We start from the raw sequence: 15,963 nt of genomic DNA, 5'->3' as shown, positions 1-15,963 counted from the left end.
TTAACCACCTAGCCACCCAGGCACCCCTAAAACAGAGTTTTACACCACCCACTTTGCTGGGAGAGTTACATTTAGCTTCCACTAATAAGTTGCCCTAATATTAAGTTTAACAACCATCATCTAGCTCAGTATGTTAGGTAACTGCAGATTTAGCATTGTACCAGATACACAACCAGTCTTCCAATTCACCTTTAAGAAAAAACAGGGGGCTTCTGAAGGCTACTGGTCACAAACCATCTTAGAAAATATTATAATTATCCTCTAGAATCTAAAACATCTTTGTAAGGCCTCAGGGAGCTATTTAACATTTCCTTCGATACACAATTTTGCTAGAAAGCTTTAGGCAATACCATATTTAACCTATTACAGATAAAGCAAAGCAAACATTTTAGATGCTTATAGGAAGGAAGTTTCACAGGTTAATGGACTTACTTCAGTATTTAATACTTTCTATTGGGAAAAACTTTCCTTGACTATAGTCAAATCCATTTTCCTATTGAGGCAAATTTTATTTATTTCATCTCCCTTGCAGGTAGCTTATCCAGCTGGCTGCTGTCACAGAGTATACTAGAAAAGTCCCCATTTTAGTAGACTCTGGACAGAGCTAGATCTCTATGCTGGAGGAATTTGAAGAATGCCAAAAGCGGGCTCTGTTTATTTGCATGTGTTTGGTAGGCTAGGGCTAAGTTGGAGTTCCAGCCTGAAGGTCACATGCCTCACTCCCAGGTATCACATAGGGTGAGTCTGGCAGGAGTTTTGCTCCTATGACATCATCTACCTTTCATGCCAATTTCTTCGTGAGTGTCAAGATGTGCCAAGAATGCTGCTGGAATCCATGCCCTCAAATGGAAGAGTCTGCTTATTGTTCACCTGGGGAATCCTTGGACCAACAGCCTTGGTGGTGGGGGGCGTTCAATCTTGTCCCTCAAAAGAGATTTCTCACTACTGCAGTCCCCTGCCTGGATAAAATGAGTTCCGCTGCTCTGGAAACACAGTTATTTCCTAGATGCTTCTAGCTTTTGAAATGCAAAGACTTGACAAGTCTTTAATGCTTTTTGTTCTACTTTCTCAAGTCACGCAGAATTTTTACTCCTCTAATTTACTTACTATTTTTTTATTCATTTAGCAATATAAAATAATTACATAAAAAGTCTATAAGACAGAATACTTAATATTCTTTTCAATATGAAAGAGGAAGCAGAGTTTAAAAGGTCAGTCTTCAGGATGACTCATTTAGCAGGAAAAGCAGAACCCTTTTTTCACAGGTGGCTTCAGAAGAGAATGATCTTTAAATATCTCCAAATACATACTGAACTTTGGGTTCATGTAATCCCCATAACACTCTGATGTTCTGAGACTTTCAATGTTTGTCCTTATTCTTGAAAGAATCATAGACAAGATGAAAAGTAATCACTTAATTCATCTCTTCAATTCACTATATAATCATAAATATAACTGAGCAATGAGATTAGGGGAATAAGAAACTTAAGGAAAAATGACTATGTTTTCAATGCTAATTAAAATATATCCAATACTGCATATTGGAACTCTACAAAGTGATTACTGTCTGTACTTAAGAAAATTCATCAGGTAGCTGGGGTTTCCATTTACCCAACCCCCCCAAAAACCTTTAAATATCTTTTGCTGTTTTAACACCTCTCCTGAATTTGCAGATTTGGAAGTATGCTGGATTTCAGAGCAGTGGTGTCTTAGTTCTTCTGCAATGAAGACTCCTCTGATGGTCAGAACTACTGATGCAACCTCTCTGTTGCCAGAACCAGTTGCTCAGTAAACCACGCACTGAGCAAGGACTCCGGTCAGGAGCCTCCAAACACAGCATACATAATACATTCTTCCCTTGGGTTTGGTGGTTGGAGCCCAAATCCCACCATAAGGTAGGAAAAGCATGCCATGCAAAGCCAAGTCCTCTACGCTTTTAACTTATGCTTGAAATGCCACCTTCTAGTCCTTAGTCCCTGGCAGCTAAGTAATGGCAGGTTCAGTATAGATTTTCTGTGGGAAACCAAAGGGCTACTTCTTCAAACTGTACCAGCCTGCCCTATTTCCCTTCACTGTTATTTCACCAATTCCCTGATTCCCTGGGCAGATTTCTGCTAAAATGAATTATTCTCCTTTAAAAGTCTGAACTTCAAACTTCGACACAATTACTACGTACAAATATCCAGGATGAGTTCATCTAGGCAGCCATATGCTATTGGTGTAAGAGAACAAAAAGGAACAGAAGTGCTGAGTCTCCAGATTCTCGGATATCAGAACCATCAGAGAGTCAGGATTGGTACTTAACCCCCTGATCTGTGTGACCTTCTGAAGGTTCCCAAATCGCACCATGATAAGACTTTGTAGGAGAGATGGAAGGCAGTCTTCTCAGGCAGCTATTTCAAAACCTGACAGCACTCTATCGTTTAGAGGTTTACACACAAGGTAGCTATAAGCCATTGTATCTCATAGTTTTTTCTTTCCAAATCTGTTTATGTTAAGCAGATGGGTGCCAGAACCCCCATCCTTATTCCCAACTCAACAAAGCTTGTATGAAGAAGCATGCCTTCCCGAAGTCCTGGTTTCTAGAGGCCACTATAACCAAATGGTCCCCCTTCCTATATCCTCCAAATGTGGCAGGAGAATCATTACCTTTTATACTCTGCCTCTCTGATGCATCAACGAACATTGGCACCAAAAGGAAGGGTGGAGGGAGGAGTTGGGGGAGCACCCTTTCTTACAAGACTCAAAACTCTGGCTTGAACGCAACCACTTCATTCTGTGAGCACCTAGCAAATCTGAAGAGTCAATTTAATGTACTGAATTCTTACTGTCTGAAAACTACTCTCTAGGCACTAATGAAAGAATCAAAAGGGATAACATGATTCCTGTGTTTTAAGAAATTCTGTTTCTTTCCTTATGTCTATCCAGATTCCTAGAGGTCTATAGTATTCATTTGGGAAAGATCCTCAGAATTATTCGGTCCTACAACTCATTCTGATGCTTTTGGAAAGCTGTGTGATAGGAAGGTTTCTCTCACCTGGCTTGCAGTTCCAGTGTTCTCTCTTTCCCAGACACCTGGAAAGTGTGTGGATATTCTTCATTGTGAGTCTCCACAATTTTCATTCCATCGATGCCAACCCTGGTTCGAACTGTGAATTTAGAGCCCACCAAGCTGAATCTTGGTACGCAGTACAGCAACATGTTGTTGAACTGCAAGGACACAGGGCACACATCAGTAAATAGGAAAACAAGGAGGAAGGAAGCAACATGTATTACAAGTAGCCCTAGGGAATATCATACCCTCTATGTGAGCAAGATTATTTAAACACTATATTGAGATTTTATGCTTGCATCAGAATTACCTTATTTTAACATTTATACTTCCCTTTATTGGTTCATAATATTTTATTGATATTTAAGTAAACAAATTATCATTTTATACTATGAAGAAAATAAGTTCAATTAAGTTCAACAACAATTTATAAAGAACTTTACATACACCAGGAATTGAAGTTCTCAACCATATAAGCTGAAGTCCTTAGGCAAGAAAATTTCTAATTGTCTACAATAGCTGGTAGAGGAAACAAGTATTATTTAACAATTATTTTGCCAGTGTGTTTAAGTTTTAAAAAACCCGTTATTATTTCAGAACATGTGGGATTAACACACTAAACCTTACGTAAAAAACTAAGTTACTGTTTTTTATTGGCCTACATCTTAAGAATTCATCATGTATGGATAGAAAAGTCATCTATTTTGGCAAAAAAATTTTAAAGATCTGCTTTACCAGTTCTTCTTTTAAAAAGAAGAACTTTATTTTGAAACTGAATCAAATTATGTATAATGCTCCATTTCTACTCAAGAATGAACCATCCTGAATGCAAGTTGGTGCAGCCACTTTGGAGAACAGTGTGGAGATTCCTCAAGAAATTAAAAATTGAGCTTCCCTATTCCCTGCAACTGAGTATTTACCCCAAAGATACAGATGTAGTGAAAAGAAGGGCCATCTGTACCCCAATGTTTATAGCAGCAATGGCCATGGTTGCCAAACTGTGGAAAGAACCAAGATGCCCTTCAACGGATGAATGGATAAGGAAGATGTGGTCCATATACACTATGGAGTATTATGCCTCCATCAGAAAGGATGAATACCCAACTTTTGTAGCAACATGGACAGGACTGGAAGAGATTATGCTGAGTGAAATAAGTCAAGCAAAGAGAGCCAATTATGGTTTCACTTATTTGTAGGGCATAACAAATAACATGGAGGACATGGGGAGATGGAGAGGAGAAGGGAGTTGAGGGAAATTAGAAGGGGAGGTGAACCATGATAGACTATGGACACTAAAAAACAAACTGAAGGGTTTTGAGGGGGCGGGGCGTGGGGAGATGGGGGGAACCAGGTGGTGGGTATTGGGGAGGGCACATATTGCATGGAGCACTGGGTGTGGTGCAAAAACAGTGAATAGTTACGCTGAAAAGAAATTAAAAAAAAAAAAAATGAACCACCCCTACTAATTAGGACCAAAGAGTAAGTTTGGGGAGACTTTTAATTCACTTTTGAAAATACTGAAACATGCAAAAGGAGCAAAGACTAAATATTTAGGTTAATTTGTAGGTGGTTTCCTAAAGAAGGTCCATACTTCTACCTCCTTCATATTTATTGTTTCTGACACTGCTTCTAGAGTTACATATATTTTTCAAAGACAAGAACAACTAGGGACTTAAACTTTGTGCACTATGTAACCTTTCATGTCTCAGGATTACTATATATGAAAGTCTTGGTCAGAGGATTAAATCCAGAAAAATGTCCTGTTCTGCTAGGTTCCATTTAGCTCCACAGAGTCATCAAGACAAGAGATGTGTACAGATTTCTAACACATTTTCACTAGTTTAAGGGACATTGCCCACTGCACTCATTCTGAAAGCAGATTTCTCATCAGCTGTTCCTTGCACTCTATTTCCTGTAACCAAGTGTCATAAATTTATTTTCCACACTGAATAATGCAGAAATAAAAGGGTACTAAACACCCTGGAGCACATGCACCTCGGTACCACATTTCACATTTCCACTGCCAGCAGGGAACCCTAATGACCTACCATCAACTGTCCCCTGCGTTCTAAGTGTGACAATCCCCAGCCTCATTGCAGTACATGGGATTCAGGGACTTGAAAACACTCAGAAAACCTCTCCTCCCCACCCCAGCTTGATTAAGACACGGCTTGCTGCTAACTGTTCCTGTTAACGCTTTTTTCCGATTTTGTAGGAAGGCCTTCTCGGAAGGGGATTTGGTCAAGGCTGTGAACAGTGCACATGGAACTGCAAATCAGCCACCAACAGACACAAGGCTCAACTTTCTTTTTTCAAGATTTATTTATTTGACAGGGGGAGAGAGAGAGAGAGTGGGTAGGTGCAGAGACAGAGGGAGAGAGAATCTCAGAACGGCTCCACGCCCAGCACAGAGTCCAATGTGGGTCTCCATCTCACGACTTGAGATCATGACCCGAGCCAAAATCAAGAGTCAGACACTTAATTGACTGAGTTACCCGGGGGCTCCAAGGCTCAACCCTCAAGATGGCAACCACCACCTCATGCTTCCGCAAACAGCGACAAATGTAATGCTGTGGCATAAAATTTCTGAGTTATCTACTACTTGACTCAAGTTCACTTTATAAGGTTCAGCAAAGTCTTGTCATTTTACAGAAACAGTCCATGAATATGGAAGTTCTAGGCATGTGGTTTTTGTGGTGACACTCATACAAGATGACAGACTATCTTATAAATGATAGGTTTCTTTTTCCATTTTATGCTTGCAGGATTACACTTCCCCAATTACAAATGCTTCCTAAGTGGCACGTTACATTGTAAACTGTCAATAACTATTACATGTAAGGTTAATTTATTGACTTTACATAACTCCTATCACAATCTAATGCTAGTCCATAAATACTCTTTTTCTTTTTCCTAGAGGTCAAAGTATGAGCGTAAGGACATAAAATATTGTTTACCAAGCCATAGATGTCCTCTGCTCCCTTTGTGAACCTTGCTGCTGTGGCAAAAGCCACCATCCCCTTCCGTGTGGGTTTCTGCTCAAAGAGGAACTCAGAGCAACTGCAGCACCAAGGAGATGGCCTTTCCTTTCAGTGCAGGAGACTGCTTTTTATCCATGGCCAGAAGGCGTGAGGAACGTGTGATCTCTGGCTGGTGGGGTAAGTTCTGAAAGTGGTAGCTAGAAGGCAGCCTTGATTTTATTAAAAGCACAGAGTCCCCCTTCCTCATCTCCAGTGGTCCTCAGCTACTTATTTCGAAGGTCTTGAAATATATGAGTGAAACAATTCAATGTTATGTTTCACCAGAGACAGTTTCATTAAAGTTTGCTTTAAAGTTTGTAAAAGTACATGATTTGTATTCAAAGTTTAAATGAGTCAAGGGGCAAAAAACCTAAAAGCTGCTAAGCAATAAGGAAATAAAGACCAGAACAACAAAGGGCCAAGAATAAAACCTCTTGGGCCATTTTATGGGATAATCCAGTGATTTTTTTTTTTAAACTTTCAGATGTCAGGTGTGTGATTAATTGATTTAGTCAACAGAGTGTCCGGCAGTAACAGAAAAAAGCATGGTGTGGGGGCCAGCGAATGAGCAAACATGGGAGGCTCGGCTGAAAGCTGAAATCGGATTCTACATGCAATTGGGCTCTTTAGAGAAATGTGAGATCACCAGGGTAGAATACCCGAAAACTAGCCCTCATTTTCTAGAGACAGAAGGATTAAAATGGTACTTCTGAAGTTTCTACATACAAACAACCAAGATGCTCTATGGCAAGAAAAGTGTGTCGCGGAGAGGAAGCATGTGTGACAAAAACAGAGCAAGGGTGGAGGTGGGTGGCATGCAGGGATTAGCAGAATGGACCTACAGACATGCTTCTAAGATGGTCTTCCCACGACGAATTCCGGGAACTCCTGCTCTATGCCTCCATCCTCCAGGGAGGCAACGGCAAAGAGAGGTTTAATAGCTTATAATAACTGGAACAAGATGGGTCCTTTCTTCAAAGTCACTATGGCTGTATTCCCCCAAGGCTCTTTGCCATCTGTCCTCCAAAGAGCTGCTTAATTTGGCTCTGCAACAAGGTATTCAACCTTAAACAATTTCCAGAAAAATTCTCAAATGTGAAAATTAAGCCCAGGCAATCGGTTAGACACAGAGCTAGAAGCTTAACTATTGAAACCGTAGTATAATCCAGAAGACAGGAAAGGAGCAGTACCAAAGCACCTAAAGGAAGGGTAAAGGCAAAGGGAAGAGACATGAACTTCTATGCATTTTACCCAAAATAGTATATTAAGTATGTCTTTTTTGATCTGTTTCTTGATGCTTTGACGTCTTGGGGCTTTGCTGACAACAGAGGAACTTGTCCTTCTTAGGGTTACCCACTTCCTAGAAGTCGTAAATGACTCACCTACAGGCACGCCTTTCCTGTGGAAAGCAACCCATCCAGAGCCCACCCCCGCCGTCTTCTTTCAGAAGCCCTTACTGGGCCAGTATTCCCCTGCCAGGACCAGGTACCAGGGAGCAGCCCCTGCATGCCCCAGAGCCTGATAGAATTATTTAAACGAGTAGATTTTAAACCTGTTTATGCTGTCTTGCCCCTTCTTTCTCACTGAACCCTAAGAAAGGCTCTTGCTCACATGTGTTCCCTTTGCCCCCTTATGGACCCCGCTGTTTTCTCAGTAACCCCATGTTATGGCATGCCTCTCCCTTTGGGAAGCTGTGAGTATAATGATGTTTCTCATGGCAACTGTCTCCTGATCCAGTGGCCTCACCACACCTGAGTAATAAAATCTGTATTTCAAAATAAATAGGCCTCTGAACCCTGACAGGACATCACAATCCTTGCTTTACATTTTTAGCCCTCTATATAACCTCTGAGAGGTGAAGTACTTTTGTGTGCTCAAATGAAGACTTTTACAGTTAAATGGGACAAAATCTATAAATTTTTAAAATTATTGAGACATAATTTATATAATGTAAAATTTACCCTTTTAAAATATACAATTTGTGGTTTTTAATATGGCTGTAAATTGTGCAATCCTCATAACTATCTAATTCCAGAACATTTTATGATTCCAAATGGAAACCCTATGTTCATTTCCTCTTCCCCACCAGCCCCAGGCAACTACTACTTATATCTCCTGCCTCTCTGCATTTGCCTACTCTGGACATCGCATATAAATGAAATCATATAGAATGGACTTTTGTGAATGGCTTCTTTCACCTGTCACAGCGCTTTCAAAGTTTATCCATGTAGCATGTACCAATATTCTCTTTTTTATGGCCACATAACATTCCATTGCATAGATATACCACTATATCCATATGTCCAAATATTTTGCCTATTATGAATAATTCTGCTGTAAGCATTCATAAACATGTTTTGTGTAGACATATATTTTCAATTTTCTTGAGTTACACAAACTAGGGAGAACAGCTAGATAATATGGTGACCAAATGTTCTTTTTGGAAAATGAGAGATCCTGAACACCCCTATATGTGATATTTAGTTCCTATAAGTTTTCCTTTCTAAGGAGGCTGTACCCAGAAAATGAAAACCTGTAAGCTCCCAATTAAGCTCACATTATGGTGGGATGACTGCCTTGTAGCCCAAAGTCAGATGTGAGTCACACACTGAGAATGTGCCAAGCACTGGGTAGCCTCATGACCAATGCATCTCTGTTTCTGTGACTCTAATAACAATCATAATAGCAGCTAACATCTCTTGAGCTACGACTAAGTGTTAACTTATTGTTACTCCACATTGGCTATTACTGTGATTATCAGTATACCGATAGAGAAAGGAACTAGAATGAACAGAAGATTAAAAACATAATGGCCTGGATGCCCCAGGAAGAGCTCTTACATTTGAGATAAGCCGCAGACTAAATGTCACTTCCAGGAAGTAAAGGAAGGGACAGGGACCTACTCCAGTGAAAAGGAACTATATGGCAAACTCATGTACTTTTCACAGAGATATTTTAGGCACAAACTTCACAAGCTTGAGGATGTCGGAGGCAGGCCCCTGGCCAGGGCGGCCTCCGCCATTAAAAGATGGCACCTGGCTAGTTGCCAGGATAGGATTGCCTCGTGAGACTAAGCTGAACGCCCAAAGAGGAAGTAAACAGCATTGGTTGCTAGCGAAGTTGTTCGTTTGGGTGCACAGCCTGATTCGCTCCCTCCTGTACCCTGCTCGCTGATTGGTCATGTAAGCGTATATAAGTGTGTAGACTTGCAGAAATAAAGAGAGAGAAGATGCATCCGAACCAGGGTTCTTGACGTCCTTGCGGGCCGAGGGCAATAAATGGCGCCAGCACCCGGGAACTAAATAAAGGAATCTTGCAAGGTAATCCGCAGGAAAGCGGGTAGTAAAGGTCCGCAGGTAAGCGGGGACATTAGCCACGTTCAAAAGTGGGAATTCCGCGGTAAAGCGGGGAGTAAAAATAGAAAAACCTTGCAAGGGAGAAGTCCGCAGGTAAGCAGGGTAAAACCACGACAAAGGTGGTGGGAAACTTGTACAAAACCGCAAGAAGTGGGGCGGCTGTAGAGCCGGGATTTTCTTATAGAAACCGCAGGTAAGAGGGGAAGGGACCACGATCAAAGAGGTGGGAATCTTGTACAAGTCCGCAATAAGAAGCGGGGAGGCTTTAGAGCCGGGATTTAGCGAGCCCGCAATAAGAAGCGGGGCGGCCTTAGAGCCGGGATTTAGCGGCGAGTATACGCGGAACAGCCATTAGGTTGGGATTCTAATTATGGGATCTGGACTGTCAAAGTCGAGGTTAGAGGGTTCCCTAAAGGACCTTCTAAAGGCCAATGGCACGCCGTTAAAAACGAAAACTGCTAGGATAAAAATGGTCAAGCAGTAGCTGAAAGACATTCAGCCCGTATGGATTCTTCCCCCAAGCCCTTAGTTCTTTGGAGGACACTGCCCGCCATAATGCAGCGGCTGGAAATCCTCAGTGGGACCTAGAAATGTTAATTTTTTTTTTTCCCCACAGTGAACTTTTATTTTTCATCATACAGAACTGGTAGCAAAGCCAAAGATTTCTGCACTTGAACACTAGATCCCCCTCCCGACCCACCCCGGGGGACATTTACAGAGTCATCATGTCCCTTCTAGACTCCAAACCCCAATGCTGGGGCCTCTTCCCTCCTGCCCAGGTTCACTGCAGGGAGGGCTCTGAGGCCCACAGGGGGTGTCGGTTGCTTCCCCATGCCTGCATGGGTGTGAAATGTGGCACACTGACCAGGCTCCTCTCCTACCCCTCTCCAGAGAGGAGGGTACAGAAGCAGCAGCAGCAGCATGTCCCCTGCCTTTCTTCAGTCACCTCCCCACTGGGCAGAGAGGAGGTACATACTGTCAGAAGAGGGGCAAGGGGAATAGGACCGTACATGGGAAAGCAGGCCCAAATACAATACAACCCTGCGGTGTATCGGCAAATAGCCGCGGCGGCCACTAAAGCATGGTAGAGGCGGCTCCATGGTTCCTAGATGAAGGCTTGCTAAACATACCTCAATGGGACCATTTAGGGGAGGATTTGAAGAAACAGGATGCTTTAACTCTTCGCCTCAAATTTAACATAACAAAAGCACAGGCACGGGACATAGTAGTCTCCTGCAGAAATTGCGTGACCTTACTACCTGCACCGTCCTTGGGGGTTGATCCTAAGGGTTTGTTACCTAATCATATATGGCAAATGGATGTCACACATGTTTCAGAATTTGGAAAGTTAAGATATGTTCATGTCTCTGTGGATACCTGCTCTGGAATAATTTTCGCCTCAGTGCATGGGGGGGGGATTCCAGAGATGTTATCGCCCATTGCCTACAGGCTTTCCCGGCATAGGGACATTCACTTGATAACATGGAATACCCTATAACCCACAAGAACAGGGTGTTGTGGAGCGTGCGCATCTTACAATAAAAAATGCACTTTATAAACAAAAAGGGGGAATAGGGGACACCTTCAGGTCCCCTAAAGATAAGCTCAACACCATTCTCTTTATTTTGAATTTTTTAACGTTGGACAAAACGGGTAAATCAGCTGCAGACAGACATGCAAGTGATGCTGCTGCTTCCCCTAAGCCTTTAGTACTTTGGAGGGACATCCTCACAGGAAAGTGGAATGGACCAGATCCAGTGTTAGTATGGAGTAGGGGGTCTGTATGTGTTTTTCCACAGGAAAAGGAGGCTCCAATTTGGATCCCAGAGCAGCTGGTGCGTGCAGCCTTGCCTCCAAGCACCAGTCATGAAGCTGAAGATGCGGATGATAACTCTGGGGATGCTACACCTCCTGCGGCAGACTCAAGCCAGAGAGCTGTGAGCAGTGGTTAAAGCATGGCTTATCCTTTACCAGTGACTAACTCTTCTCTCATATTCCCTCCTCTCCCTTTGATGCATGGCAGGTCTGTAACTTGCTAGGAGCATGTACTGATATCTCAGCAGTGTCCATGTTAAATGGTGGCAAATTCCTCAACTGTTCTTATAAACAAAATGACTCTAGTACCGTCGAGACAACAGTTAATGTGTCTTGTCCCAATAATATTACTTATCAGCCCACTCCCATATGCGTCTGGCCACCATTCCTTTTCCTCGTAACAAATGCTAGTGAGCTGAATGATACGTTGAATTGCACTAAGAATTGCTATCTTTCCCAGTGCTGGAATGTCACGGCCTTCAAGCTGGCTGTGATTATGCATATCCCTACCCATGTTCCTATCCCAGTTTCCATTCCAGAGGACAATTTACTAGTGGTGCTATCCAGAAAGAAGAGAGATTTTAGTATCACAGCCGCCGTTGTGACAGCATTGGCTCTATCTACAGCAGCTGCCATGGCAGCAGCAGTCTCGCTTGCTACAACTATACCCACTGCGGAAGCTGTGAACACCCTTGCAGAAGGAACTGTGGCTGCCCTTCAAACATAGACTCAGATCAATGCACATCTGCAAGCAGGAATCCTGATAGTCAACCAGAGAGAGGATTTGGTTCAAGAACAAGTGGACATATGGGGGGCCCTATTGGGACTGGGATGTATAGCACCCTTCCCAGCAATTTGTGTAACTCCCATAGCCTATACTAATATGAGTGACTTACAGAATGTCTCCCAACAGCTCTCCCATACTTGCGGGGGAATTAGTCCGTAGAATTCCATAACTATACTCAGCACCTGCTACTAGGCATAACAAGGATAAATAACACCAGAGTTGAGCTTGCAACCCTCCCAGAGATAATCAAAACATTGCAAGATGTGTTAACCTTTACGAAACAATGGGCTAGCATAATTGGTCTGATGATAATCTTCGTAGTGGGCTTGATTCTGCTAGTAAGGAAACTGCAAATTTGGAGGCGACAGCAACATAGGCAACAGCAAGCCATGGTGCAGGCCTTGTTAGCCATCGAGGCTGGAACATCCCCCCAAGTGTGGCTAAGTATGCTGGATCGGTAGTCAACGACGGGTAAGATTGGACGCAGATCATTGATATCTGCCGTCTGATGACGGGTAAGGATATTCCCCACCACTGACAACCTAAGACAGGCACGATCCCTGCCATAAAAGAAAAAAGGGGGAGATGTCGGAGGCAGGCCCCTGGCCAGGGCGGCCTCTGCCATTAAAAGATGGCACCTGGCTAGTTGCCAGGTTAGGATTGCCTCGTGAGACTAAGCGGAACGCCCAAAAAGGAAGTAAACAGCATTGGTTGCTAGCAAAGTTGTTCGTTTAGGTGCACAGCCTGATTCGCTCCCTCCTGTACCCTGCTCGCTGATTGGTCATGTAAGCGTATATAAGTGTGTAGACTTGTGGAAATAGAGAAGATGCATCGGAACCAGGGTTCTTGCCGTCCTTGCGGGCCGAGGGCGATATGAGGATACATTTCCTCAGACTGGAAAGATCAAAAGTAGCGATCAGAGAGAATTAGGAAGAGAACTCCAGTCAGAATATGGTACCCATTCACCTATAAGAATTAAAGGAAGGAGTGAATCTGAAACAAGGAACATTTGAGAAAACACATCATACCTTCCCCCGTATATTGATAGCTAAGATCATGATGGACAGGTTAAATTGTCTTCAGCTGTGTGTTACTAAAGTAACTGATATGTGGTAAGTACACAGAACAATATTTTAAAAATACTCTAAGATTTGTGTCCTTGAAAGAACAAGTTTTAATTACTAAAGACATTCACTTTTGTGGAATCCTGACAGTGTTGACCAAACCAGGTTAGACAGAATTGTTTTGGTTCGCAAGCAGGCACCCTACTTTTCCAACATGTACAGAACAACGTTAATGAATTACTCTTATGTGACCAGCTCACACTATAATACTCACTAAGAAAAGGTAGCGTTCTTGTGCTGATGTGTTCCGAGCAGCGAGTTTGAGGATTTGTCCCTCTTTTATTAGTTCATTTGAAGGATTTACAATGTCTTCCTCCTCTCCCAACATTTCATAAATCTCTAACAGTTTCTTTAGGTTCTCCTAGAAAATTAAAGCAAAACACAGCAAGACCAAATAAAGGAAGGTTTTACTTTAGTGGCTTTAATAATACAATGACCTTCGCTAAAATCTGGATAATTCAGAAGGGATTGGAACTAAGCATAAATTTGGTATAAAATGTGTCCATTATTAGCAAACTGAAACCTGGGAGAAGAGGGGAGAGGATTATTCTCCACAACACTGAACATTTAATAAAGAATCTTTTTGGTTCACTTGTATCAATTCATTTTGGTCCAAACCTACAGATAACATTAGGCTATGTTATCAACAATTATCTAACTAGAAGATTCCCAACTCCTTTGAAAATCACTTACCATTTTTCTTATTGCACTATTAGAATGGCTTGCTGCTGTAGATATAATTTCAAGTGATTCTAAATGGAAAAAAAGAAATTAAATAAATGTATTTTGTTGTTCCTATGCTACTAGGTAGTTGAATAACATACCACAATAAGAAATCTGAGACTGATGACCACATCTGACACCAAAAGCAGGGGCAATTTCCATTTACAAAACAGAACTTTAACGAGTTTATTTGTCAGCAGATTACTTGGAACATGAGGGCATTTCCTTGTAAATAGTCATATACAACTATACATATGACCTATATAATGAACCTTCAAAATTAACAAATACATGTACACTAGACTGGCACAAGGTGCTTTGCCAGACGCTTTCATATATATTATGTCTCTTCATTCTGACACTACCTTGAATGGAGAGTCGGTTAGCTAGCCCCGCCTGGCAGAAGAGACAACGGCAAGTGAGGTGGCTTGGTTAAGATCACACAACTATGATACTCTAGGGCCATGCTGCAACCTCCGTCTTCTGGCTCAAAGTTCTACAACATTTCAGCAGGAATACTGTTTTGTGAGTTTTATGAGCAAACTAACCACCAAGCATAAACAACTTTCTTCGGGAAAACACACATACAGTGCTAGTCTTGCTCAGGTGACAGGGAATTCTCTGATGCCAATGCTGATGGAAGGTTTTATGCGGAACCGGCGGTGGGAGAGATGGGAATGGGAACTGCCCAGTATGGGCAAGGGAGGGCCTCCAGCACTGTTGGCAAAGAGCTGTGGAGGTTGAGGCCTCCTGCTGGATCAACCTTAGGGAATGCCCTCAATCCTGACCTGCTCTTTCCTTTCTATCTTATGAATACCAGCCTGATTAATTTTGTTACTACAACAACTTTATTTCTTCTAGACCAAATTCTCTGCCTTCTTTGTTCCATGGCTGAACAAAATGCACTTGTGTTGCTTTCTTCTCTCCTTTGGGTCTCTAAAAGTACCTCCGTGATTTCCTTACAATTTTAGGAGCAACGGGCAACCAAAGAGAGTAATAAAATACCCTACAGTGTTGCTAACTTTCTCATTGTTGACACTGCCATTTTAGGGCAAGTCTAAGTCTTTGAGTATAGAAGAAATTGAATTTTTATTTAGATTTTGGAGGACTATCCTGATTGGGGCAATTCTGTGCATTCCCTACAGGATCCAAGGTAGAGGAAGACAGAATAAAATAACCTGGGATCAGCAGTTGGAAGAGAGGAGTGGTGACCCTACTACTACCTCTTCTGCCACTAAAACCAACCACACAGCCCAGATGAGTGGGAAGTGGGCATGAAGTGGAAAGTGGAAGAAGTCAAGTCAGGATAATTCTAAACTGTAAAGGGTGAAAGGGAAGAAGAGAAGTTCCTGTGGTTGTTGACTCACTTGGGTGGTGGGAGAAGTGTATCAGAGAAAGCATCCTGTTCAAAAAAAAGACCCAGGCTGCCAAGACCAAAGACTGTATTCTGTATTCCTCATCTCTTGCCAGGATACACTTATAATAAAGACAAGAAATTATTAGCAAAGTATCTATGTTTTAAGATTGTACAGCAGCATTGTTAGTTCTTGACACTAAGCCATTTCTATCCCTTAAATTTGCATTCTGCCCTTCATTTCTTTTTAATTCTTTTTTAAAGATTTTTATTTATTTATTTGATAGACAGAGATCACAAGTAGGCAGAGAGGCAGGCAGAGAGAGAGGAGGAAGCAGGCTCCCCACTGAGCAGAGAGCCCAACGTGGGGCTCAATCCCAGGACCCTGAGATCATGACCTGAGCCTAAGGCAGAGGCCTAAACCACTGAGTCACCCAGGTGCCCCTCATTTTTTTTTTTTAAATTAAAAAAATTTTTAAGTAAGTTATACACTCAAAGTGGGACTTGAACTCATGACCCCTAGATTAAGAGTCACATTCTTTTGGCTGGGCCAGGGAGCCTCCCCCTTATAAATTATTTTTTTTAAGTAAGCTATACAACCAATGAGGGGCTTGAACTTATGACCCCTAGAGATCAAGAATCATTGGCTTTGATTTTTTAAAAGTACAAGAGAAAGCTAAAGTATTGAAACTCCTGAGCCTTAAAAAAAAACCCATTCAGGGGCGCCTGGGT

General features: G+C 42.2%; 1 protein-coding gene across 1 annotated transcript in view; it reads right to left on the bottom strand.

The window, feature by feature from the left end:
• The window catches only part of FGD4 (FYVE, RhoGEF and PH domain containing 4), a 205,269-nt gene that overhangs the window by 15,641 nt on the left and 173,665 nt on the right, over positions 1 to 15,963 (bottom strand). Inside the window, exons 9-12 of the mRNA XM_082742459.1 lie at positions 15,245 to 15,353; positions 13,848 to 13,906; positions 13,369 to 13,515; positions 3,038 to 3,210 (exon numbers count right to left, since the gene is read on the bottom strand). Of these exons, the coding sequence (XP_082598585.1) occupies positions 3,038 to 3,210; positions 13,369 to 13,515; positions 13,848 to 13,906; positions 15,245 to 15,353 (488 nt within the window). The remainder of the gene's footprint in view (positions 1 to 3,037; positions 3,211 to 13,368; positions 13,516 to 13,847; positions 13,907 to 15,244; positions 15,354 to 15,963) is intronic.

The sequence above is a fragment of the Mustela nivalis genome (assembly GCF_964662115.1).
Source record: "Mustela nivalis genome assembly, chromosome: 7".
In the NCBI taxonomy this organism is placed as follows: domain Eukaryota; kingdom Metazoa; phylum Chordata; class Mammalia; order Carnivora; family Mustelidae; genus Mustela; species Mustela nivalis.
Note: the sequence above shows the minus strand (reverse complement) of the source record. Positions and strands in the feature narration are given on the sequence as shown.